The following is a 25,415-nucleotide window of genomic DNA, read 5'->3' on the forward strand; positions in this document are numbered from 1 at the left end:
AGAAAAAGAAAACCTCCATGTTCCTGTCTGCTTTTTACAGTGCGTGTCCTCTGCTGACAAATACTGGGGAACAGAGATGGAGAGGGAAAGAAGGGGGTCCCTGGAGCATCTCAAGAATAGCGGGGTCTCCACACCCTCGCTCCTGTCCCTGGCCCAAGAACCCTTGCTTCTGCAAGATTTTCATTTGGTAGAACCATATTTTATTATTACTGTGGCTTTTGTGGGCAGGACAGCCCCAGAGTCCCCATACAGAAAGTCAGTTCTGGACACACTTGAAGATGTGAAGTGAGGTCTTGGGGACCGCACCACCTTCTCATCACTAGCAGGAAGGAGAGATCCACAGGACATGGGACATTAAAGCCAGGGGCATCATGGAAGAGCCTACAGTTAACTTTTGACCTTTTGGCCCCTCCACAGGGGGATAGCTTTACACCTTACCCACAGTCCTACTCCAAGAGGGGGAGGGAGAGCTTGCAGTTTGGCCGTGGCAGGCAGGGTCTGTCACTGTTTCAGAAAATTGTATTTCATTTTGGTGCAGGAAGGGACCATAGAAAGCACCTGCAGGCCAGCCCCTCATTCCACAGGCAGGATCGAGGCCTCAGGGTGTGAATGATACAGGTGGCTGGGTTGAGCCAACAGCTGGATCGCAAACCAGGGACCCCGTGTTTCCGCCGCTCCTTCAGAATTCACACGTGCCCATCCCGACTCCTGTGTATTTAATCAGTATAACCTGCCTGTTTTGAGGAAACAGCATCAAATTATTATTTTTTTTAAATTAATGTTGTTATAGTGCTGCCCTCTTATGGGAAATTTTGGATGGAAAGCTGGAGGGCAGGACAGAGACCTGATGAACGTGAGCTGGACCAGCCGCAGGACGGCGGGCGGAGGCCGGGACGTCTGCTAGCGCTCACCAGGGTTTCCCATTGTGCCAGAATTTTCTCATGAATAAAATTCTTGGAATTTTATTGAAAACAATGGCTCCATGTGTGAGAGATACACGGGTGAGACACATTCCAGATGTGTAGCACCCTGGGCTTTTAGCAGATGGATGTGTGTTTGGAGAAGGCCAAGCAGAGAGCTGCCTGTTTTCCACGGAGCTCCTTCTGACGATGAGAGGCATATCCCCCCACCCCTGGCATTCACAGAAGGCCTGTTCAATAAAGAGAGAACGCCAATGATTTTGTCACCCTGTGGGCTCGGGGAGCACTGGTTGGGGGGTTCTCCTCTGTGCCACTTGAAATCTAAGTCACCTGCACCCCAGCCTGGGTGAGTAAGCTCCAAAAGTCGGAAAGGTAGAGGGGTCCCACGAGCTTCTGTAGAGACACTTCCTTGTACAAGTTTATTAAAAACCCCATAGGTGTTAGGGAAATTTTAAAATAAAAAGCATCATGCGTCCCATGTCTTGGGAAATGCTTTTTTGGGGGAGGGGAAGTTTGAGGAACATCATTTATATGACATGCGCTATACTAGGATAGAAATGGGGATTATACTATGAGAATGTCCTGTCTCCCTCCCTCCTTCCCCTGTCTCCAGTCCCTCCATCCATTCATTTGTTACCAACTTTTTATAATGTGAGCCTAATTAAAATACAAGTTCATGGTTTATAAAAGCCTTTATGTACACTAGCTCATCTGGTCTATGTAACAACCCTGGTTGGGGCTGAGAAGCCATAATCAACACTACCTTTGTCATTGAAGAAATTGAGACTCAAACAAGAATAAGGCAGTTCTACTTAAACCTGAATATGCAAGTGTGCATGATCCCTCTCTTCACTGGGGATGCTGTTACAGAGTGGGTTTGGGGGTGACAGAAGGTCCCACGGGGTACAGAGAGCAAGGGCGAATCGGGTTTCACAATCGTGATTCCTGATTGCAGATCCAGGGCCACTGTTCTGTCCTGCTGTCACCTGCGTTTGGGCGCATCTCCATGCTTATCCTAAATTTGGTCCTAGAAAGGGAAATGAAAGTCATCTTTTGCCTATCAAATGAATTATTTAGAATTAGACATAAATAAAATGAAGGTCTTTGATGAATATTCTCTGAGTGTTATGTGATAAATATGATCAGAAAAACAAAACTAAGTATTGGCTGTCAGCCCCACACGAACCCAGGAGGGCACAGAAGGACCGAAAGGGGCAGTGCCTGCACCTCTGCACTCACTCAATTAAAACATACAAACAGGATGTTTCCACACGTGTTTTTACACTTTCTGTTCATCACTAAGGAAGCAGAGAAGCCTATGGGAGAAAAAAAAGTGTGTTCCTTTGCAGGAGAACAAAGAAGCTATTAACATCACTCACACAATGTTTCTTTTGTTGTTTTTAAACCACTTTACTCAGGCTTGATTGACATACAAAAAGCTGCACATGTTAATGTATACAACTTGAGTTTGGAGATAAGTATGCACCCATGCAGCTGTAACCACAATCAGTGCCATAAACACATCCATCACCTCTGAAAGTTTGCTTCCTCTCTCTCTATTTGTTTTATTTTATTTTTTTTGTGATAAGAACACTTAGCCTAAGATGTAACCTCTTAGCAAATTCTGAGGTATACAATACAGTATTGTTAACTGTAGCACTATGCTGAGCTGTAGGTCTCCAGGACTTACTCCTCTGTATATCTGAAGCCTTGGACCCTTGGCTGCCAGGCTACGTAGTCTTAGCTCATTCTCCTTTCAAGTGTTTCAGAGCATCCTGCATAGCACTGAGAAAGTAAAAACAAGAGTTCCTTTAAAATTAGGTTTGTTGGGCTTCTAATTCCTTAAGGCTCACTTACATCTAGTACGCCTTATTTTCTCCTGTATGTTTTCTAGCCATGTAGAGGCTAAAGTTCAAGCCTACAGAGATTCCAGGTACAGCCTGCAACAACGTGCTCCATTAGGATATGACTGCAGACACAATGCCAATGGCAGTTAGCTTCCGAGTTCCTGCTCACTGGCTGCACAACCCATTCATCTCACAAGCATGTGGTTCTGTGGTTAATATGAGTATCAACAAACATGCGAGGTTAAGAAGCTATTTTGATGCTAGGGACACACACCTAAAGGGCCCTTCCCTGGAAACGCTTACATTTGAATAAAAGCGAGAGTTAGAGAAGAAGTCTGTGAGCAGAGAAAACTCCAGGGGCGGCCACGCATGCCCAGAGCCCAGGAGAGATCAGTGAGTTCAGAGCAGGGAAACTTGACCCAAGGTCCTAAGGGGTCCCATCTCCAGCTCATTCTCTTCTAAAGGGATATGCTGAGGGACAGGAATGCACCTTCTAGGATGAGAAAGGAAGGAACAAGAAAAGACGAAAATGGATGAATTCAGGTTCTTTCCATCATTTAGGCAACATCTGCCCTAGGGGTATGCTAAAAGGCAAGGACATGGAGAGGCCCTCTAATGTGCCAGAGTAATAAAGATCATGAGGATGGATAGATAGATGGTATGCATGTGTATATGCACACATGTATACATGCATGCACACATGTATATATGTATGTATATGTGCATACATGTATATGGATCCATATATGCATGTGTGTGTATGTATATTGTGTCTATGTGTATGTGTGTATGTACCTCATACCAGTCCTGAAACTCATTCTCCTAGTGCCGGGCTGGTATTGCAAGTTGTGAACTTGTTTGGTACTGAAATGTACCACATTGGAGCAATAGGCTCTTTAGATGAACTTCATTTGCCTATGTACATTTTTCCTTTGAGGTTAATCCAAGATTTTTTAAAATATATTTTTGAAGGACTAAAATAGCAATGTGTTAAATGAAAAAAATGTGAGTGCAGAGCTAGGTGCTGCATTTTGTATATGGTTTTAATGTCTCCCCTAATAGAGAAAAGAAAATAATGTCAAGAAGGGGCAGAGTGATTCTGACCCACCCAACAAGGCATCTGTAACATGGAGGGTTTGGCCTTTTGGTGTTATGATGAAAAGATACACCAGCCAGATAAAGTTTCTCGATGCACGATATGTGGGCTATACCTAGATGTTTAGAATAAAAGCTCTTAAGGGGTTGATTGACATGTTGTTGTGGGTGAATAATGACAGAGAGGAGGTCTTCTCTAGGTGTGTTGTCTATTGTGTTTGTGTTGCCTTTTTTCCCTCCAAATGTGAAGAGGAGTAGAATTTTCAGAAGCATCTCTAGCATGAGTTCTTACTTGAAGAGAAGCTATAAACACTTGGGCTGGGGACCGCCATTTAATAAATGGTTCTCCAGTCTCATTCAGTCTACGGACATCCATGTAAGGCCTTCAAGGGGCCCCACTTGCAGCATATTTATAAATGTTGCTCCTACCTGCCTTATTTTTCCTGTGTAGTATTTGCTAAGGGAAGTTAGGCGTCCACCCACAATGAATGCACCACAATACAGGGCTCTCAGTTTGAATCTGAAAAAATCTGATTAACCAAAGAAAAGAACGGTCTGTTGATTTTAACCATTCGTTGGGAAATAATGAATGTATCTGGGACCTGTTGCTGCAATGCTTTGGGGCTCATAGGAGAGCACGTTGAACTTAGAAGGCCACTTACTGGTTTCCAGAGGACTTTCTGCTTACTTTCCTGATCCTTTAATTCCATCCCGAATCCTGGGAGTCTGGGTGTTTACCCTCTTACCTTCTCCCACCTCTTCCCTCTACCAACCTCTCTGCCTCTCTAGGTGAGTCCATCTCTTCCCTGTGACATCAGCTCTGCTCTTCCCACAGCCATGACAAGTTGGGGAGACACACCCTGCCTGTGACCTCCATTAGCCTAGCCTCTTCTTCCTTCTCGTAGCACCCATAGTTATGCATGAGCAGCCTCGGGGAGTGACTCCACTTAGAGACACGGACCCTGCTTCCTCCTCTGTGGGCAGGAACAGCAACTGACCTTACAGGACCATTGTCAGGACTGAGTGACCATGGCTCATAAAACGGGAGCTGCCATTGGTTATAAAACAAACCATTGTTTTATCTGCCACGGAGGAAGAAGGGAAGCCATTAAACTGTGACACGGTCATTGATTTGTAAGATGCAGCCAAGTTTCAGAGATGGTAAAATGTGGGAAATGGAGCTATTCTAAGATCGGTGGAATAGTTGTGACAAAGATGTTACATGCAAAGCGCTTACCGAGGTAACCTGGTTTCGTGTGTGATACAGCAGCTGTTTGAGGCCAGAGGAAGTGGCTACAAGATCTCTTATGTACTGCAGTGCAGGGAGCTCAGTGACGTAGTAAACTCTTCTTGGTTATGTGGGAAAGGGATTCTGGGGAGCATTCTGCATTGGGTCGGAATGAGACGAGAATTCTGCCAAGGGGAGGCGGTTGCTGTTGAAGATGGCATTGGTTTCCCGAAGCGGACATTGCGTGTGACAGCAAGGGCTCCAATTACAATTTTTTTGGAGGCACAACCATAATCTTCACATGTTTGTCAAACTCAGTTTTCCCCTGTGTCTTTCATGACCGTTTGAGGCACACGGGCCTGAGGAAACCCGAGAGCGACTTGGATGGAAATCCAGCATGCCCTGGACACCTAGTTCTGGCCATCCTCGGAATTCCTGAAAACCAGGTCAGGACGGCTTCCCTCCGTGTGCTGCACACTCTCCAGCTGTGTGAGAGATGTACTCACTTTCAGCACTTGACCACACCCGGCTTGTCATGAAAATTTAAGTGTGCTGGATTCTCTAGTATTTCACATTCTAGTATTTGTGTGAATTGTTGGGCACATGTTCGAAGCAGATCTGAGCTCAGACCCTTACTTTCTAATTCTTTTACTTGAACTAAAGGAGACTCTCAGAATATCTATCTGTCATGGAAAGGCAGGGGGGTCCTTTGCCGAAAATGGATGTTTTTGTATAAAGTGCATTCGACCTGTTACATTTTTTAAAAAAAATTTAACTATTTTGGATCCTTTGTTGCAGACAAATCTAGTTACTTAAAAATAAAGCGTATTTCAGTTTTACAGTGTGAAATAGAATTGAGAACTCTTCATCCACTATTATCCCATGACCGAAGCCTGGAGCAGTTACACGTGTTATTGGTGTGTTCAGTATTCAAATGAAACCGTAAACACCGTAACACCAACACAGTGGGCCCTTTTGTTTAGTGGCAATTTGCTTAGAATTTATGTGTTCCTCCTTATAAGTTCATAAAAAATGGCGTTGGTCGTCTGCCACTTGCCACATCAGAATATCCCAGCTTTTCCTGAAGCTACAGAAAAAAACACCCCCACATAACTCATACACACCAATCTAAAGTTCAGGTCTTTTTATAGTAACATAGAGGCAGGCATATTAAATTATTATGCCACGTTTCTGCCAGGTTTTGACTTTTTTTTTAAATTCTCTGTTATAAAGTAACCAGAGCAGTTCCCAAGTCCCGCAGCGGCAGAAGGTTCTGGGAGAATATCCTAGACATGTTAACTAAGGCGACCCCCTTTGGCAGGTAGGCAGGTAGGTAGGTAAGGTGGCCCTGGAGAGGAGGGAAGCCAGGCGGCAGGCAGGGGGACAAGGATAGCTTCAGTTCAAGGCCAGGAGAAGTCACTTGGCAGAGCTGGAGTTGAGAGAGACTCAGTGTGTTCCTGGTTACGAGCCGAGCCTGTGTTCAGCGCTCTGTTCAGTTCTGGGTTTGGAGCCTTCCGCCAGCTTTGAAGTCCACAGGCTGCTGAGTTAGAGATGCGTCTGAATCTGCTTTTTGTCATATATACTGGAAGTAGAGGGGTGGTGGAGCTTGCGTACAATGTAGCGAACTCAAGTGGGTGGACAGAGAGATGCTTGTGGGCCTGTAGCATGTGTTGTCTGCAGTGGTCATCCTTGTTGAAGGGGGGTCCCTGGAAACCACCCTGCTGCTCCTTTGCAGCTCTGGTTGTTAACTCGTGCTACATCGAAGCGATTTTGTTTGTTTCCTTTTCCTGGGTTTGGCAGTCTTGGTTTAGTTAGAATCACTTTGGGGCTGCTCTGAGATTGCTCTTTACAGGCTGTGGACTGGGGGGTTGCACTCCTCCTATTGAAATGTTGATCCTGAAGCCTCATTCTTTTGAATCCCATCACCGTTCTCATTTTTATTCGATGTTCGCTTTGAGAACTGGAAGGACGAAGAAAAAGATGTGTGTCTCTCCCTTATCTCTCGCTTTTGTAAACTTCTTTTTCTAAATCGATCTCAATTAACTTTGATTCCTTTCTTTAGAAAACCATGTGCTGCAATAATGCTTTGCCAGATGTGGCGAGAGAGTGGGCTTCTCCCCCTCCGAGCACACACTGCAGCTCAGTTCTAATGTTTCAGTCCCTTTTCAAAATCACACGCTACATTTACTTGGTCATTAGATGTGTTTGCGAGAACTGTCCTAATTTCTCTTAGGGGCATATGAATAGTGTAACAGTGTTACTATTTTTTTGTTGTTGTAAGAGCCATTTTCTTTTTTCTTTGTAATGTTAAAATGAGCCTGTTTCTTATATATAACCTGCTTCTGCTCACTTCTGATCTAAATCACACATTTGTTCATGTTTCCCTTTGTCGGTGAGCCAACGCTAACATCACCTGGTATGTTACCCCCTCCGAGCCCTGCCGGAGTCCACAGGGCAGGGCGGGTGAGCAGGGCCCCATCAGCCTCATTCCTTTTCCAAACGTGTAAAACCATTCTCTCCCGTGTTGCTACAGGAGGGGAGACTGTGTTGCAAAAATTACTTAAGAAGCTATTGTTTTTGTCTTGATTAATTAGCACAACAACCCGAGTCTGTGGTGCCAATTTTACTCTGAAGCCCACCTCTGTGAGTTTAGATTCCTTAAACTCATTCACTCCATTTGCAACCAGAAGAGAGAGCCCGCTGTTTAGGACCCCGACATTGCCCTGCGTCTGGCTTCTACACCAGAGCTGTGCTGGTGTCTCATCCTGCTGCTTTTTGTCTCTTGATGTCTTTGATGCTGCTGTCTGTTCAATATGCCTTCCTTTCTTTCTTTTTTTTTTCTTGTTCCTGATTCTGGCTCTCTGGCTGGCCCAGCCCGCCTTTTTGCATGTTTTGTGTTACTATGCAAATCCTAGGTTTACTCTTTCCCACAGGATCACAAGGCTATAATTATAGGGATTTTAAAGAAGTCGGGAGGCGGTGTGTGTTACATATGCACAGGTGTCTGGCCGTCATTCTGAGAGCCAAAGTATTGAGCTTATTCTTTGTCAACCTCCCTACTCACTGATTCACAGCATGACGTTCATGTATGTGGGAAGCTAGGAAGTCAGTCTTTGGGGGGGGGGCATAGAGTGGCAGAGCACACTCTGGGTTGGTTAGTGAAATTGCACGTGTTCCGTAAAGATTATGATACCTCCGGGTAGGGGGGGAGCTCTGTAACTTAGGCTGCTTCATAAGGCTCAGTTACTGATGGGGAACATCCTTATTTACTTAAGTATCAACTCAAAGAATAAGGAGGGAATGCGAATGTCAACACATATCCCAAACCAGGGAATGTAAGGAGGGCATCGTGGGCCATGGATCAGTGGGAACAGATGGTCAAACACAAGTCAGTTCTATCACTGCTACACCTTGTTGACCTCAGGCAGTTCACATCAAGGTCTGGATCTTTCTGGACCTCATATTTTCACATTTTGGGGATGAGAAGTTGGGACTAGATAGTGTCCTCAGTACCCCCTCTCTGCAAAGTTTTCATTTAAAAAAAATTGAGACCCAGCCAGCATTTGCATCTCACTAGTTGAGTGCAATACTGAATTTGCCAATGGGCTGAAATAAAAATGAACTATAATGGGGACTTGGGGTGTGTGTGTGTGTGTGTGTGTGTGTGTGTGTGTGAGAGAGAGAGAGAGAGAGAGAGAGAGAGAAACTTAACATTAGATTGTCTCATAATTACTCTGTGTAGTTATTTATTACTCACGCAGTTGAAATTTCCAAATCAACTTTGCCTTTGCTGAGTTGGCGGTAGAACATCAGTATAGCCATAGATAGGCTAGCCACTCGTTTGAAGAGCAATCCGCTAATAACACATTTCTGTTTCTTCTCACCGAATCATGCAAAAGAGCGAAGATGTCAATAGAAAGGAAGGGATTAAAAAAAAAAAAGCTAGTCAGTGATACAGATATTCTAAACATCCTGGTATCTGAAGGCATCTGGATAATTCACAGCTTTTTTTTTTTTTTTTTTTTTTTTGGTTGTTGTGCATTTATCATCCAGATGTTTGCCATCATGGAAGCACCACTTGCAAGCCTATTGCAGCTAATAACTCCGAAGTGGAAAAATTCATATCTTTGTGTGTTTGTCCTTTTGGTGCCCCATTTTCCCCTCACTCTCCTTCTAAGCACCTCTTCCTTAGACTCTCCTGGGAATGTGGCCGTTCCGCCAGATGCTTAGGTGTGAGCCGTCACTCCTCTTTTTTTAATCTTCATGGCCATCCTGTACCCTGTCCGCTCGAATTATAGATTGCATTTGTCAAATAATGACACATGCAATTGGATGTCTTCTTAGACCTTTGAAATTCAACTTCCTCGAGTTGAGATTAAAGTGGGTATTCTCTGAGCTGCTGCAGTCAATCCCAGGCTGTTTGGAGACCCAAGTAAAAGTTTTCCTGGGCTGGCCGGTTTCAACTCCTAAGGTCTGGAAGGAAGAAAACCAGTTACCTTTTTCTTCTGAAAGGTAGACCGTAAAGCCACCTAAAATGTCCCAGTGAGAAATGACTCTGACGTTGGCAACTTGTTTTGAATCATGCCTGTCCTTCTGAGTGTCTGTGACTCCTCTCTGACCCTGTGTTTCTTTGGGCATTCAGGAAGCTTTATCGGTTGTGAGCGAGGACCAGTCATTGTTTGAGTGTGCCTACGGGACGCCACATCTGGTGAAGACGGACATGACCGCGTCCTCCTCCGGTGACTATGGACAGACATCCAAGATGAGCCCACGCGTCCCTCAGCAGGACTGGCTGTCTCAACCCCCAGCCAGGGTCACCATCAAGATGGAATGTAACCCTAACCAGGTGAACGGCTCAAGGTAAGGAGACCGCTGATTCTTGTTCTCCTGGGGTTCCCACCCCTTGTAAAGGCCAAGTGGACGTCAGTCATGCTTCTCAAAGATTCTTGCAGGAAGTAAAGCCATTGGATGGTGACATGGGTCAGTGCTGAGAAAATGTGTTCTCTTATAATTTTGCATTGAGTTTGTAAAACCGGTAGTATATTAACCAAGAACTTGCTTTGAAGATGTGGTGTTCAATTCAGTTTTCCAGGCGTGAGAGTTCTGTGAGAAGGGGGGTAAGGGAGCGCATGCACACATGTGGCAGAATTCATCTCTGAGGTTTTTATTGTCTGGAAAATAATGCTGTCTTATGTTTTTATAGAGGGAGAGTGTCAGCTAGTGGCCAGGCAGTGTAGCGTATGTCCAAGCCATGTGCCTTTGTTAATGGATCTTCTTCGTCATATGTCCTTCACCCCCACCCACCAACCCACCCCTCTTCGCTCCTCTGTCCCCTCCTCTGTCGCTGCTTCTTCTCATCTTTACTTACACTTAAAACTGTGCTCTCCTATCGCCCATGATCATTAACTTTCCTCTGCTGTCAGATAGAATGTATTATCAAATGCAGCATGATCCTTGGCTCTCAAAAGCATTTCATCGGATGTAGTTTTGAAAAGTAAAGTTGGTTTCAATTATGATATCATATCCCACATATATTCAGGAAGAAGAATATAAAAATCTCAGGACAAAGAAAGGGTAGCTTTTTAAGATGTTGCATGATCTGGCATAGAGCTGCAAGAACAGCTTACACTTTCTAGTGCTTCCTGACGTACAAAGTCCTTTTACACCCGATGTCTTGTTCATCCTCTAAGCAGCCCTGTAAGGGGTGTATGTCCTCATTGGATTGATGAAGAACCCAAGGCTCAGGCTTTTTCTGGCTAACTCAAGATCACCACTTTGCAGTACTCAGAATTGGGATTCAAACCAAGGGTGTTTAACTCTACCCCCAGGGCTTTTTCCGCTTTGTTGCAGCTATGATAGGCCCTTTTTGCCACACACATATTTTAATGCTAAATCTGTTTTTATAAGTGGTAGAAACCATTGTGTTAGCTTCTGGTGTGGTGTTGATGAAGGTGCCTAAGTCACAGTACTTAAGAGAGAATGTCGACAATGATGCTGGATGTGGCAAAAAGGGAGAGGGGAGATGCCCCAATTCACTGAGAAATCAGTTCATTCCTGTAGCTGGTTTCTTCTTGAATTTGGGCATGATCCCCTGATGTTAAACATTCCTGTAACATGGGTACTTTATGTGGAATTCAAGCTGAGACCATTCCATCTGGGACCTCATCAAAAGATCAATTCCCAAACTTCTGAAAGTTCCCTGGTAGAAAATGCCATCCTAGGCTCCAGGATACCAGAGTCCCAGGTAATTGTTATTTTATGTGTAAATATCTTCCAGGTCAGTCCTATCCACCCGTTGGAGTGTTCCCACCAATCATTAACTATATGCACAGGGTGGGGTAAAAGTAGGCTAACAATTGTGTGTATGCAAAACAGAGTTGGTTCTTGTATTGTTAATAGCTGTTGTGTGATGTTTCCACATGAACAACTGTAGACCCACCATTGCCCTGCCCTGTATTTCTGAGGTTCAGAAGAACGGAGTGTAACCATGTTGTGAAGTGTGCAGCAGTTGATGGAGAAGAGTAATCATGCAGATAAGCCTGGGGTCATCAAACGGGTTCTGTTTGTGGTGATGTCGAGTGATTCCATGCTCACCGGGAGAGTCATGGTGGGGACACTAAGAGGCATGTCTGAAGCTTTCTTCTTCGAACGCTCATTTCTACCTACAGGAACTACAGTGGTGTGTGTGTGTGTGTGTGTGTGTGTGAGAGAGAGAGAGAGAGAGAGAGAGAGAGAGAATGAGAGAGGCCACAGTTGGGCACAGGGCACTGGGATGCTGTCCAGCGGCCAACAGCAGTGTGCATGCCCTGGCCTTGTTTCCGAGGCTGGCCTAGGGCCAGCTCGAGGAGCACTGGACTAGAGCTAGCAAGCCTCAGAGAGAAGACTCAGGGAGGAGGAGAGAACAGTGTCACAGAAACAAAACTTGCTCTAGTTCTCCCTGTGCTATTCTAGAATTAAAAGAGGGAGGGAGAGGAGAAGGGGCAGGAGCCCGCCATCTCACGGGAGAGTGCACACTCCGCTTCCTTTGATGTGGGCCTGTGCCCGCCTGCAGTCGCCAATGCCCGCTGCCCACCCGCCCTGAGGGGTCACCACAGGGATTCAGAGCAGGGGTTCGGGGCCACCCTGAGCCAGGCCAAGGGGCTTTGGTCCCCAGGAAAGGCACAGTCCCCCGGGCAGCATCTTCCACGTCCCTCAGCCCAGACCCTGGGAGGGTCTTTGGTGGTCCTCTCTCAAGTGGGTGCAAAGATGGGTGGGCTCAGTGGAGGGTCTCTTTCCTGGGAAATGAAGTCGTTTTTGGAGCAACTGGACAGTGTCCATGCAAGGGAACCATGGAAACTTTAATACCCTGCTCTCTCAGGCCCCATAGAATTCTGAGAGGTCCCAGAACCACGTCATTGGCACCACCTGGGAGCCTGTGAGAGATGCAGGTCCTCAGGCCCCTGTTGTACGAGAGGAGACTCTGTGACTTCACGAGCCCTTTGTTGGGGGGAGGGTGTCCCAAAGCTCACTAGTCTCAGAACCACCGCTCTGTTGTAGGATCCAGGGAGATACACATGAGTACTCCAAGTCAGGGAGTGAAGGTGGTCTGCAGAGTGAACAGGCCAGGCGGAAACGAGGGCTCGTTCCCAGGATGTCTGTCTGCCTCCCCAGTCTCACACCCCAGGACTTTGCCTGGATGAGCCCGTGTGGTGAGAGATGGTGTTACTGAGTCTTGCCTCTGTGGGGTCTGGGAAGGAGAGTCATGGTGTAGTATGAATAACTCCAGCCTCTAGTTAGATAGCAATATGCTTTTGATATAATATATATATATTTTTGTATTTTTCTGAAGTTGGAAACGGGGAGGTAGTCAGACAGACTCCCACACGCACCTGACTGGGATCCACCCGGCATGCCCACTAGGGGGCGATGCTCTGCCCATCTGGGGCATTGCTCTGTTGGAACCAGAGCCATCCTAGCACCTGAGGCAGAGGCCATGGAGCCATCCTCAGCACCCGGGCCAACCTGGCTCCAATGGAGCCTTGGCTGCAGGAGGGGAAGAGAGAGACAGAGAGGCAGGAGAGGGGGAGGGGTGCAGAAGCAGATGGGCGCTTCTCCTGTGTGCCCTGGCCGGAATCGAACCTGGGACTCCTGCACGCCAGGCTGACGTTCTACCACTGAGCCAACCGGCCAGGGCTTGATATAATATTTTAAAAGGATGCCACCTATCGTGTGACGGAGATGATAGAAAAGAGGGTTACCTAATTGGTCCATCTTGTTATCAGACACACTGTTTATGCAGGGAGTCATTCATTCATACAAGTATTTATTGAGCACCTACTCTGTGCAGTCACTGCTCTAGGCACTTGGCATACATTCATAAAACATACATAGAAAAAACATTCAACCTCACTAAATCTGATTTCTCGTGGTCAAAACAGCCATTGAATTAGATAACTAAAATGTTAGCAAGACTGATAGTGATAAAGGTTAAGGAGGGGGGAAAAGCAGGAAAGGAGATGGCAGCCCTAGATAAGGTGACTTGAGAACATCATCCCTGAGAAAGTGACACTTGAGTAAAGCCCCAAAGGCAGTGAGAGTAAAGACCTCATGGTTAAGCAACAGAATACTCCAGGCAAAGGGAGTGGTGGGTGCAAAGGTCCTGAGGTCAGCTTGTAATGTTGGAGGACAGTTGCAGCTGATGTTTAGTGACCAAGGAGAATAATTGGAGATGAATTGAGAGATTGTGGGGCCACTAAGGAAGTGTAACCTTTACTCTGAGTGAGGTAGGAGAATCCTGGAGGGATGTGATATTACTCAGCTATAGAAAGACACACCACACCCCCGGCTCCTGCACCGAAGCTGAGACCCCTAGAGACCCTTGTGGGAATTGGGGTAAGCGATGGTGAGGACTGCGTGATGATGGCAGTGCTGGAGGGGTGGGGAGGGTTGTTTCCATTCTGGATATATTTTAAAAGTAGAACCATGTGATTTGATAATGGGTTGGACCTGTAGAATGATGAAGAAAGAAGTGAAAAGATGAGCCCAAGGTTTGAGGGATATGCCCCAAATGAGGTGTGGACATGCCACAACTGGGAATCTTCCTGAGATTGGAACCCAGACCCATCTATGTGCGACTCTGACCCCAGGGATGTGCACATTGCTGTAATAAACACCAAGCAAATGAGAGGGGCTCTTGCCTCCTTGCCTGAGTTCAGAGGATCTTAATTAATTAAACCAGTGCTTTTCAACCACAATGAGTGTGCCTCTAGGGGACATTAGGCAATATCTGCAGATATTATTGTCACAAACGGGGTGGAGGGGAGAGGTGGGAATCCTGGCATCTAGTGGTTGGAGGCCATGGGTGATACTCAACATTCTACAGTGCTCAGGGCAACATCACCCCTCCAAAGAGTGATCTGGTCCCAAATGTCAGTAGTGTCAAGGCTGAGAAACCCTGTGTCAAACCAACGTGGGTTTGATGTTTCCTCTGTGTTGTGTACTGGGCTAGCTGCTGTGAAGATGGGCTAAGAGAAGCTCATGATCCAGCAAAAGTGAAAAAGAGTCTGTGACATCCCATGACAAGTACAAGGACAGAGGGACATTCAGGGCCTAGCCATAGTGGGGAAGAGGGTATGACTCCCACCATCTGGGCAGGAAAAAAAGAATCTGCGAGGAGTAACGTTAAACAGCATTTCTACAACACATGATTTGTTACATACAACCTAACATTCAGTTTCCTCATTAGATCTATGAGACAGCATTATGACTATACCCATTTTACAGATGGAGACCAGACCATTGAGTTTCCAAAAGATCTTGTACTTGCTCAACTCCACCTGTCATAGGCCATTTGGCCACAGGCCTGTGCCCCTCCTCCCTCCCTGGGGGCTTTTCCTAAAGCTGGGAATCTTTTCTGTGTCAATAGGGATAGCTGGTTTTCTCCAGCTAGTGGACAGGCAATATGCCTCTCAAGAGGCATCAAATCCAAACACTGTTTTGAATTTTTGTGCATGTGACACATATAAAACGTTGACCTGTGAAAGTAAATTTTATTTTATTACAGCAGGTCAACACCTGCTCTCACCTTCACATTATCTGCACGAGGTATCTCCAAACAAAAACCACCTCTTGAAGATGATGTGAAGTGACCCATAGTCTGAGTGCATCAGTGGCTCCTTAAATACTCGTGGGGCTGAAATTAAAAAAAAAAATTCTCAGTTTTAGGGTGGTGGCTGTTCTAGCACCCTATCTGTCATTGTGTCGGGAAGGTGGTTTGCCCAACTTCTGCTGACAGAGCAGACTCTTGGCTGCAGGTCCTCTCATAACTGGTTCTCCTATTTTGCGTGCAACTCTCGGAGTTTGCCGTTTGAAAGGGGTTCACTGGGACCTGTCCCACTCCCTGCCTTCTACTGTGACTCAAATGAGATTTGGCTTCATGTATATTTTTCTTACATTTTCTATTAAGTCTTTATGTATTACTTTAGGACAGTGAAGTTCACAGCTGTGATCGTATTTGCTCCTTCCTGCCTCAGGGTTCTGAATCGCATTGGCATGACCAATCTCCTAGCAGAGCTCGGCCACCTTCCAAGCTGTGGGTGGCACAGGGCTAGAGGCTTGCAAACGAGTGGATTTTCCACAGCGTGGCTGTGAGGTCAGTGAGTATAGCGTGTTTGACCTGGAAGGGGCCGCGTGTCTTTATACATGTGGGTTCCTTGGGCTGCAGACCTGAGACAGGGACCGGGGGAGCCTCACTCCAGGTGATGCGAGGAAAGAAGGTGGAGGCTCTCTGTCTGTACCTCTTTGCTTTCTCTTTGGATGCCGAATGATGGGCACCGTGTTGCAGGAGAAGAACCCAGGAGTTGAGTTCTTCACTGGGACGCAGTGAATTCTGTAGGGTCACTGTGGACATGGACAGCGGGCACCGGGGGACACCTTGGGCATTTTTTTTTATCTCTCACGGGAAATCATTTTGGTTAACCAGAATTTACATAGCCTGTTATGAAAATAAAACCCCGAAGCACCATAATGACTATTGGGCTTAAGTTTTTCCTTTCTGAGGAATTAAAGTGTTTCGAGCAAAAACCAACCAACCAACCAACAAACAAACAAACTCATAAGATACACAAGATGTCCTATCTTATCTTTACCATGTAACTATTTGTAGAAAGCTTGTTCTCTAGAACTTTTTATTTCCAAATGATGAATCCCAAAAGGGTGCATTCACCCCCAAGCTTCAAGGTCTAAATGTTGGAGAGTCTTGCTAATAATACCCATTTTCAGTTGTGCAGAGAAATAGATAAACATGTACTTAAATAATGTGAGTTTCCCAGGGAAACTTCCAATCCCTTTTGGGGACAAAGAGCTCACTGTCGGTGAGTTGGTGGCGACGTTTTAATTAATTTTGTCTTCAGCTGCTTTGGAGAAGGGGGGAGGGGGCGGGGCTGGTGGGAAGCGGCTGAGATCCCAGGTGTGGGAGAGAATATTTAGTAAGGGCAAGAGTAACACTCAGCTGCAAAGACAAGCGTCTACAGTTTCAGCCCGCGCCCTGAGTTCTGCATGAATCACTGCTGAGCCCCACCCGCCGCCCGGGCCACGGGGCCTGAAGCAGCTTTTCCATTGCCTCTGATTCAGAAATAAAACAGACCCACAAATTACCCCAGAGCTCTCCAGACAATCCCCTCCTTGTCTCGGCTCCTAAAAATACCTTTTGTGGTGACTTACCTCAATTCATGCTATAAAACTTGATCAAGAGTTTGTTCAGTCGATTAGGATCCTGTGCTTTCAGGATTCTTAGGGAGAAGACCACGTGAGAAGGGGATTTGTGTTCTGGTTTGAGACTGGACAGGCCTGGCACACCTGCCCGGCCGGCCTCCTTGGTGAGTCCTCTCGTGGAACTGACCTCCCGGGGCTCCCAGGTTAGAGACGCATTGACTATGCATTGCTCCCCTGTAGCTGTGGCACTTGAAACCACCTAATCAACTAAAGAACAGTTGTGAAGACAGTGACATTCGAATGAACAGCAAGGAGCTGGAGACGGCCTGGGAGTCCACATGAGCTTGCTTACCCACATAAGAGTAGGAGGTGTTGTGGATTGGGGTGCTTGGGGCCGAGTGTGGGGAGTTGGGGGGAGGGGCTTTAGCTATGCAACTACAGGCACTACGACAAGAAGGGCAGTCCTGCCCCCAGCACCTGGGACAGTGCCTGGCATTGAGACCTACCCTCTAATTTCAGTGGTTCTCAAACGTTTTGAAGTTGGGGTGCATTTAAAATCCTACAAATAATTGTAGGCATACTATATACAAATTTCTGAGAAATATGTTATAATAATTATGTCAAATATTAAAGAAAAAAATACAAAGTCCAAGAATGCTTTTATGGTAATTAAATGAAATAAATACAACAAAATTAAATTTATTTTCTGACATTAAAAAACATTTTTGTTACATTTTTTGAGTTATGCTTTTAGAATTAATAAAAAAGAGTTAAAAAATAAAAAAAACAAAAAAGTTATATATATATATATATATATACACACACATACATTCTTAGTAAGATTTAGTAAATTCGGCTGGTCCTGGCACTAATGTGTTAAGTTTTTTCATTCTTGTGTTTATGAGAGATATAAGCCTGATGTGTCCTAGCAATTTTTTCAATATTTGGGCATCGATTTGAAAGGCAAATTCTCATTTCCTCATCAATACATTGACGAATTCCTCTCTTTTTACTCTTAATTGTGCTGAGTGCAGAAAACCCCCACCATACATATCATCTTAACTTTACACCAAACAAAGGATAGAAGAAACTTGCCTCCAGTCTTTCTGGGGAACATGGGGGGTAGTGTAAACAATCCAGCACCACAGATTAACAGCCTTTTGCAACCTAGTCAGGCAAGTGAGGTGGAGGGTTGGGCAGACTGTCAGCTTACAGCCAATTCCCCACACCTCTGTCCCCCAAAAATCTAAACTCCAAAGTCCCTGTTGGTTTTTCGGTCCCCAACAGGCACACATTTCTCTGGAATACCATAGGGAGCACCTGGAAATCTTCTAGGGTGCACCAGTGCACCCTGGCGCACACTTTGAGAACCACTGCTCTAAATAGTTGTTAAATGAAAAACAAAATGAGAAGCCCCAGGCCAGATGGCCAAGAAGAGTCTAGGGCGTGCGGATATACCCACAGGTGCCACAGGAAGGGCTCCATGTCGTGCGGCCGATGTGGATTTGTGTTTGGGGAAGATCACTCTGGAATAAAGCTCCCCCCCACACATCAGCATTGGGTGGAGAGCAAGGCCATGGAGAACTGTCTCCAAGGGCAGGGGGAATCCAGAAACAGAAGGAGGATGGGCGGATTTTCTAGAGCAGTGGTCCCCAACCCCCAGGCCACAGACCGATACCAGTCCATGGGCCATTTGGTACTGGTCCACAGAGAAAGAATAAATAACTTACATTATTTCCATTTTATTTATATTTAAGTCTGAACGATGTTTTATTTTTAAAAAATGACCAGATTCCCTCCTGTTACATCCGTCTAAGACTCACTCTTGATGCTTGTCTCGATCACGTGATACATTTATCCGTCCCACCCTAAAGGCCAGTCCGTGAAAATATTTTCTGACATTAAACCGGTCCGTGGCCCAAAAAAGGTTGGGGACCACTGTTCTAGAGGATAGTGGGTCTGCCTCTACCCACCAGAAGCAGTTAAATTTGATGTTGACTGCCTTGGCCTTTCTGTAAGGCCTGAGTGCCATGCTAACTGTTCTCTACTGAGGGTGAATCGCTGATTCACTGTGGCTAGCGAGCTCAGGGCCACCTTCCGTGATGTTCTTAGATAAATGAGGACCACAAATGACAGTGCAGGGATGAGCCTCCATTCTTGTCCAGCTCGTGGCCATGTCTGTGTCATTGATGGAGTCTGCCCCGCTCTCAGTAGATTCTGATGTGAGAGAAACCAACATCAGAGGCCAAGTTTATTTTGTTTTTCAGAAACCAAAGCCCTAGTTTTGATTTCTCAGTAAAATTTTTACGAGCACATTACTCCTTTTCAAAAAATAAGAGAAGGTCTTATGGGAAACAACTACAGGAAGCTTTTGTTTTGGCCCTGTGTTCCACTTAATCTTTAAAAAAATCAGATTGACTACTTTCTCTGGGGTCCAGCTTTGGTCCTGGTCCTCAGTGCTATCTTTTCTTAGGCCTGCAACCTGAGCCAGGCTTGTTACCACTGCCCTCTCAGCGTGGGCATGTCTCTGACTTCCTCCGACACTCATGGATGCTGGCCCAGCATCTGTGCAGAGCATGCACCAGTCTGAGCCCTCAAGGAAGTTATGGGGAGGAGCACGTGACATTCAACTGTAAATTGAGGAGACCAAACTCTGAACTGTTTTTAACTGGACCCACCAGTATTCATATGTGTATCCAAATAAACATTGCATCTCCCGGGACTCTGCCCTTGTCTGCACATGTCTGCCCCTGTTGAGCTCATATCCGTACCTTCTCCATGGCTGTCTTCAAGGGCCACTCCCAGGAGTTTCTTTTTAAAATACTCCATGGTGAAGACTGCCCCAAGTCTTCTGACGGTCCCTTCAATAATGCTTTATGTCTGTGGAAAGGACTGCTTCTGTGGAGTTACTGGGTGGGTACCCTATCATGTGTTGGTCTAGTATTTGGACTCAGGACCCCGGTTGCCTAGGCTCAAATCCCAGCTCCTCCACTGCTGGTCATGTGACCTTGGGCATGACCTGTATCAACCTCTCTGCACTTTACCTGTAATGTCCCCGCTGTAGGTCTTGACCTCATGGAGCAGCGGTGTTGATGGAAAGAATAACAGCAAACTCAAATGCAAGGCAGCATTTAAAATCCTTTACCCACCCGTTTATTATAACGTAAACATGTAAGAAGAGTTTGGAGCCATCCCTAGCACGAGTCAAATATGGGATGGAAGACAGACAGACCACATAGGTCTATGAACACGTGTTTTCCCATCGTACATTTGGAGCTCTCGGAGGCAAATCTGAATATAAAACATAGAGATTGGAAGGTTGTGCATATATATAGCATTCCATCTCTCAAGATCTTTTCATTTAAAAAAAACTATTTTTTTTTTTTTTTTTTTTTTTTTTTACTTTTCTCTACTGATCTCATTGGTTGGCCAATTCTTTTCAAACAGCGAGAAACTGCATGTATGAGGGCTGGTTGAGGACAACTGGAGCCGCTGGGAGCTGTGTGCTAGGAGCACCTGGCTCTGTCACCAGCTCCCCACCTCGCCCCTGTGTGGAATGTCCTTAGATCTGCGGTGGAATGCCAGCAAGGGTGTTGGTCGCTGCATCTACTGAAAAGAACAGGTCGTTGTTCTTTTCAGTAGAAGCCATGAGAGAAACTCCTCTCTCTCAGCCCAGGAAGAGCTTGGCTTCTGCTGAATAACTGTTTTGTGTTTATCTTTTTGATTCCTTGTGTTGTAACAGGAGCTGTGCTGCCTTTTTCGCTTTGGCTGGTAGGAAGCCCAGAGATACGTTGATGCCCTACTGTTGGCGACTATAAACAGTGAGCTTATTCCACGGGCTGATTTTGTCTCTTGATCAATGAATTTGCTGCCCATATGCTTCATTCACTTTTTTTTTTTTTTAAAGAAATTTTTTTTTCTTATTTATTTATTTATTTATTTTTTTTTTTTTTTCATTTTTCTGAAGCTGGAAACGGGGAGAGACAGTCAGACAGACTCCCGCATGCGCCCGACCGGGATCCACCCGGCACGCCCACCATGGGGCGACGCTCTGCCCACCAGGGGGCGATGCTCTGCCCATCCTGGGCGTCGCCATATTGCGACCAGAGCCACTCTAGCGCCTGGGGCAGAGGCCACAGAGCCATCCCCAGCGCCCGGGCCATCTTTGCTCCAATGGAGCCTTGGTGGCTGTGGGAGGGGAAGAGAGAGACAGAGAGGAAAGTGCGGCGGAGGGGTGGAGAAGCAAATGGGCGCTTCTCCTGTGTGCCCTGGCCGGGAATCGAACCCGGGTCCTCCGCACGCTAGGCCGACGCTCTACCGCTGAGCCAACCGGCCAGGGCCTGTTTGTTTGTTTTTTACAGAGACAGAGAGTGAGTCAGAGAGAGGGATAGACAGGGACAGACAGACAGGAACGGAGAGAGATGAGAAGCTTCAATCATTAGTTTTTCATTGTGCGTTGCAACACCTTAGTTGTTCATTGATTGCTTTCTCATATGTGCCTTGACCACAGGCCTTCAGCAGACCGAGTAACCCCTTGCTGGAGCCAGCGACCTTGGGTTCAAGCTGGTGGGCTTTTGCTCAAACCAGATGAGCCCGCGCTCAAGCTGGTGACCTCGGGGTCTCGAACCTGGGTCCTCTGCATCCCAGTCCTACGCTCTATCCACTGCGCCACCACCTGGTCAGGCTTCATTCTCGTTTATGGCTTTATGTTAGGCGATCATTCTGTTTTGTATGCATTTTTTTGTATGCATTTTTTATGGTCCACTGAAACTTTACATAGTTTGAGGGAGGGGTAGGGAAATAAAATACGTTCAAAGCCACCACATGTGCACAGAAATATGACAGTGGAGCTGCAGAGGAAAAGGATGGGATATTCTTCTTTTAAAAAAGAATGTTAACATGGCTTAACACTGGTTCATCCACGCCAAAGCTTTGGGAGGGTCCTGCCTAGGGGCTGAGGGATGGGGTTTCTTCCAGCTGATTCTGTAACCCAGCTGGGCTTGCCAATGTATCTGATCTCTCACCTTAGTTTATATTTAGCAAACTTTTTCAATGTATTTGATATTCTTCATCATGTTCTTTTACTGTGTATTCAAAATATAGACTATTTTAAGTCAATGGTCACGTTCTCAACTCACCTGAACTTAATTTTCCAAATTCTGCATAAGAGTGATTAGTTCATTGAGGTTCAGCAAGACTCTTAATGGGACATGGGTCTCCAGTTATCAGAAGAAGGGCACCAACACACCAGTATTTTCACCATGAAGGTTGAGGGGTCTTTCAATACTACCATATTTCCGTATTCTCTAGAGTGACCACACTGATGCCCATATGCCACAGAAGTCTATGGGACTAATACAGAGGCTAACCCCCAAAAGTTATATGGCCCCAAGGATGTTGTTGAGTGATACACCCAACTTTTTGGTGCCCCAGTTGTCCTATGACCTCAAGAACGTCATTCGGAACCAGCCTTCCTTCTTGGGGCCACCCCATTGTGGAATTTCTCCTTCTCTGAGCAGGGAGGAGCAGCTGTCTTCCCTGCTCCTGCCCCTCTCACGGACACCACATTGTGTGTGCACCGGTCAAGACTAGTTTTGCGGGATGCACATAGGACCCAGGCCAGAAAACATAAATCAGAGACTATGGTTAAGACATGATAATTTTTTATTTATTTTCTTGCAGTAGGAACATGGAACGTGAGATCTACCCCAACAAAGTTTTAAGTGTGTATGAGGGTTGCCCAAAGATAGTGTTGTGAGCAGATCTCGATAACCTTGTCATCTTGCTGGACTGAAACGTTATGTTTATTGATTAGAATGCCATCCATTTCTCCCTCATCAGCCCCCTGCAACCCCCTTCCAGTTTGATTCTCTGAATTAGACTATTTTAGATATTGTGTAGAAGAGGAATCACACAGTATTTGTCTTTTTGTGACTGGCTTATTGCACTTAGCATAATATCCTCCAGGTTCATTTATCTTATCATATATTGTAGAACTTCCTTCTTTCAAGTAGGCTAATATTCCCTTTTATGTATATGCCCCATTTTCTTGATCCATTCATTCATCATTGGACATGTAGGCAGTTTCTATATTTTGACTAATGTGAATAGTACTGTAATTAACATAGGAGTACTAATATCCTAGAAACCTTGGTTTTGGTTATTTGGGATAAGCATACCTAAGTGGGATTGCTGGATCACATGGTTATTCTTTTTAAAAACAGCCCTTCAGGCTGTTTCTGTTGCCACTGGACTGATGTGGGTTCCCAGCAGCAGTATCAGTATCGCAGGGGCTTCTATTTCCTTGCATCCTCGCCAACACTTGTTACCATTTGTTTTGAGATAATAGCCACCCTGGTAGGTGTGAAGTGATAGCTCATTATGGTTTTGATTTGCATAGTAACTTTTGTCAGCTCTTAAAAGAGTCTGAGAGAAATATCTTGAACCACACTTGTTGACAATAAAGAAATTTATGTCCCACACAGTAAGATGGAGGCATTTCATAGACACCAAATGATTTTCCATTTAGCAAGCACCTAAGAAATTGCTTCTGAATTTTCACAGAAGCTGCTAGAAAACACTCTATAGGAATACTAAGAGTACAATACTTAAAGGAATGCTCTCTGCTGTGTGCATTTCTAAAGCAGTGCATTAAGTGTCCAAACCCTGATGATGTCAGAGTAGAGAACGTCTGATCCCCCCTCCTAGGCAGGGCCTGGTGCAGGAAGGCCCAGCCGTTTGTGGGAATGTCCCCATGACTTGAACTCCTCAGGCACACAATGGCAGTGTATCCAGTGCCGGCAGCAAGGGGCAAGGGGGCAGGCTTCCGCAGTGTGGATCCTTTCTTACCACACCTGGGCGAAGAGCTGAAAATGTATTTATTGGGAGGCTTTTGACTGTGTACTCTCAGTCCTCTAAATCACGCTAAGCTTCCATTTTTCTTAAAGCATTGCCTGATGGATGCCCCTGAGGAAGTTTTCTTCTCCAGGAATTGCCTCTTTGCTTTCTGTCTTCTTGTACATGTCTTGGCTCTGTCTCCCACCTGCCATGCCAGGGGTGAGCAGTCCCTCGGGTTCAATTGCATCCTGGAATGGGAATGGTGTGTGGGCTACAGCGCATGAGGCAGAATGACATGTAGGTCAGAGCGCTCTTGATGTTTTTCTAAGATTATGGTGTATTTTACCTTTTAAGGGGCATTGTCTTACCTTCGCTTGCTGCAAGCATTATGTGCAGGGGCTAAGCAGGGACAGTAAGTTCAGCCTGTCCAGTCTCTAGTCACAGTTCTGCCTCCCCCCTGGCTCTGAGACCTGGACCATGCCCCTTGTCTCCTGTATACACCTCCAGAAAACGCAGAGGAGCCTCACCTGTGGACAGGTAATCTCTCAGACCAGGGCCTGCACCATAGATACTCTTCTTTTGCTGCTGAGATTTCCAAGAGTGAAAACAAGGAGGAATGACTGAAAAGTGAGAATAAGGCCCTGGCCAGTTGGTGCAGTGGATAGAGCATCGGCCTGGCATATGGACATCCCAGGTTGGATTCCTGATCAGGACACACAGGAGAAGCGACCATCTGCTTCTCTCCCTTAACCTCTCCTTCTTCTCTCACTCTCTCTCTTCCCCTCTCACAGCCAGTGGCTTGATTGGTCCGAGTGTCAGCCCTAGATGCTGAAGACAGCTGGGATGGTCCAAGTGTCAGCCTCAGGTGCTAAAAATAGCTCAGTTGCATCAGTCCCAGACAGGGGTTGCTGGGTGGATCCAGGTCAGGGCACCTGTGGGAGTCCGTTTCTCTATCTCCTTTCCTCTCACTTAAAAAAAAAGTGAGAATAGAACACTTTGGGCTCCTTTAACCGACATTTGTTGAATACCTACTTTGAGTCCAGCATGTGACCCTATAGGTGACCTTCTTCCTGCTCTGGGTTTATTGTTCTCTTAGACTTATGACAAAAACTATTTGAAATAATCAAAATCTTAGTTCCATTCTATCTTCCTCTGAAGCGAAAACAAAATACAGTGGAAAAAATACTATTTTTTTTCATTGTCCTGAAAGTGCAGCTTTCACAGTTAGGGTCTGATGGTCTGTTTCTACAGTAGAAGCTAGGTTGGGAAAACTTAAGGATATGAGTTATGTCTTGTGGTTATCACATGAAAACAAAGGAAATGTGCTAAAATCATTCTGGCTGTAAATACTTGCCCATAGCTGCAGAAAGCTCTTGACAATGCAATTTAATAGCACATCATATCTCTGGATTTTATGGGGATCTGTTTTAATACCATAGGAAAACTATCATGATCCATGCCTTCAGCACCTGTCCTCAGAGATGGACATTAAACTGTTAAGAATTAGAAGAAAATAAAAGACTTGGTCTGAAGGGTCCATCCATCCATCACTCCTGAAGTCCCTGATTTCTAGAATTCTCTACATTGCTTTGACCTTTAGTGTTTTAGGTTGTTGACTGCCTTGCTGGAGAAGAAAGAACTTAGGTTGCCTGGTATACAGCAGGTGCCAAATAAAGGAATGAGTGAATGCAGGAATCTGAACAGCTCTCATCGAGACTTGATAGTTGTTGCTTGAGTTACACTCCTCACCTGAGTTGCTTTTAGTCCCTGTCCTAAAGAATCAAACCTCTGTCACTC

General features: G+C 45.7%; 1 protein-coding gene across 4 annotated transcripts in view; it reads left to right on the forward strand.

Moving 5' to 3' along the window:
* Positions 1-25,415, forward strand: part of ERG (ETS transcription factor ERG) — a 263,037-nt gene that overhangs the window by 193,962 nt on the left and 43,660 nt on the right. For all 4 annotated transcript variants that reach the window (XM_066370185.1, XM_066370186.1, XM_066370183.1 and 1 more), the window contains one exon: positions 9,733-9,950. In XM_066370185.1, coding sequence (XP_066226282.1) covers positions 9,733-9,950 — 218 coding nt within the window. The remainder of the gene's footprint in view (positions 1-9,732; positions 9,951-25,415) is intronic.

The sequence above is a fragment of the Saccopteryx leptura genome, chromosome 2 (assembly GCF_036850995.1).
Source record: "Saccopteryx leptura isolate mSacLep1 chromosome 2, mSacLep1_pri_phased_curated, whole genome shotgun sequence".
Taxonomy (NCBI): domain Eukaryota; kingdom Metazoa; phylum Chordata; class Mammalia; order Chiroptera; family Emballonuridae; genus Saccopteryx; species Saccopteryx leptura.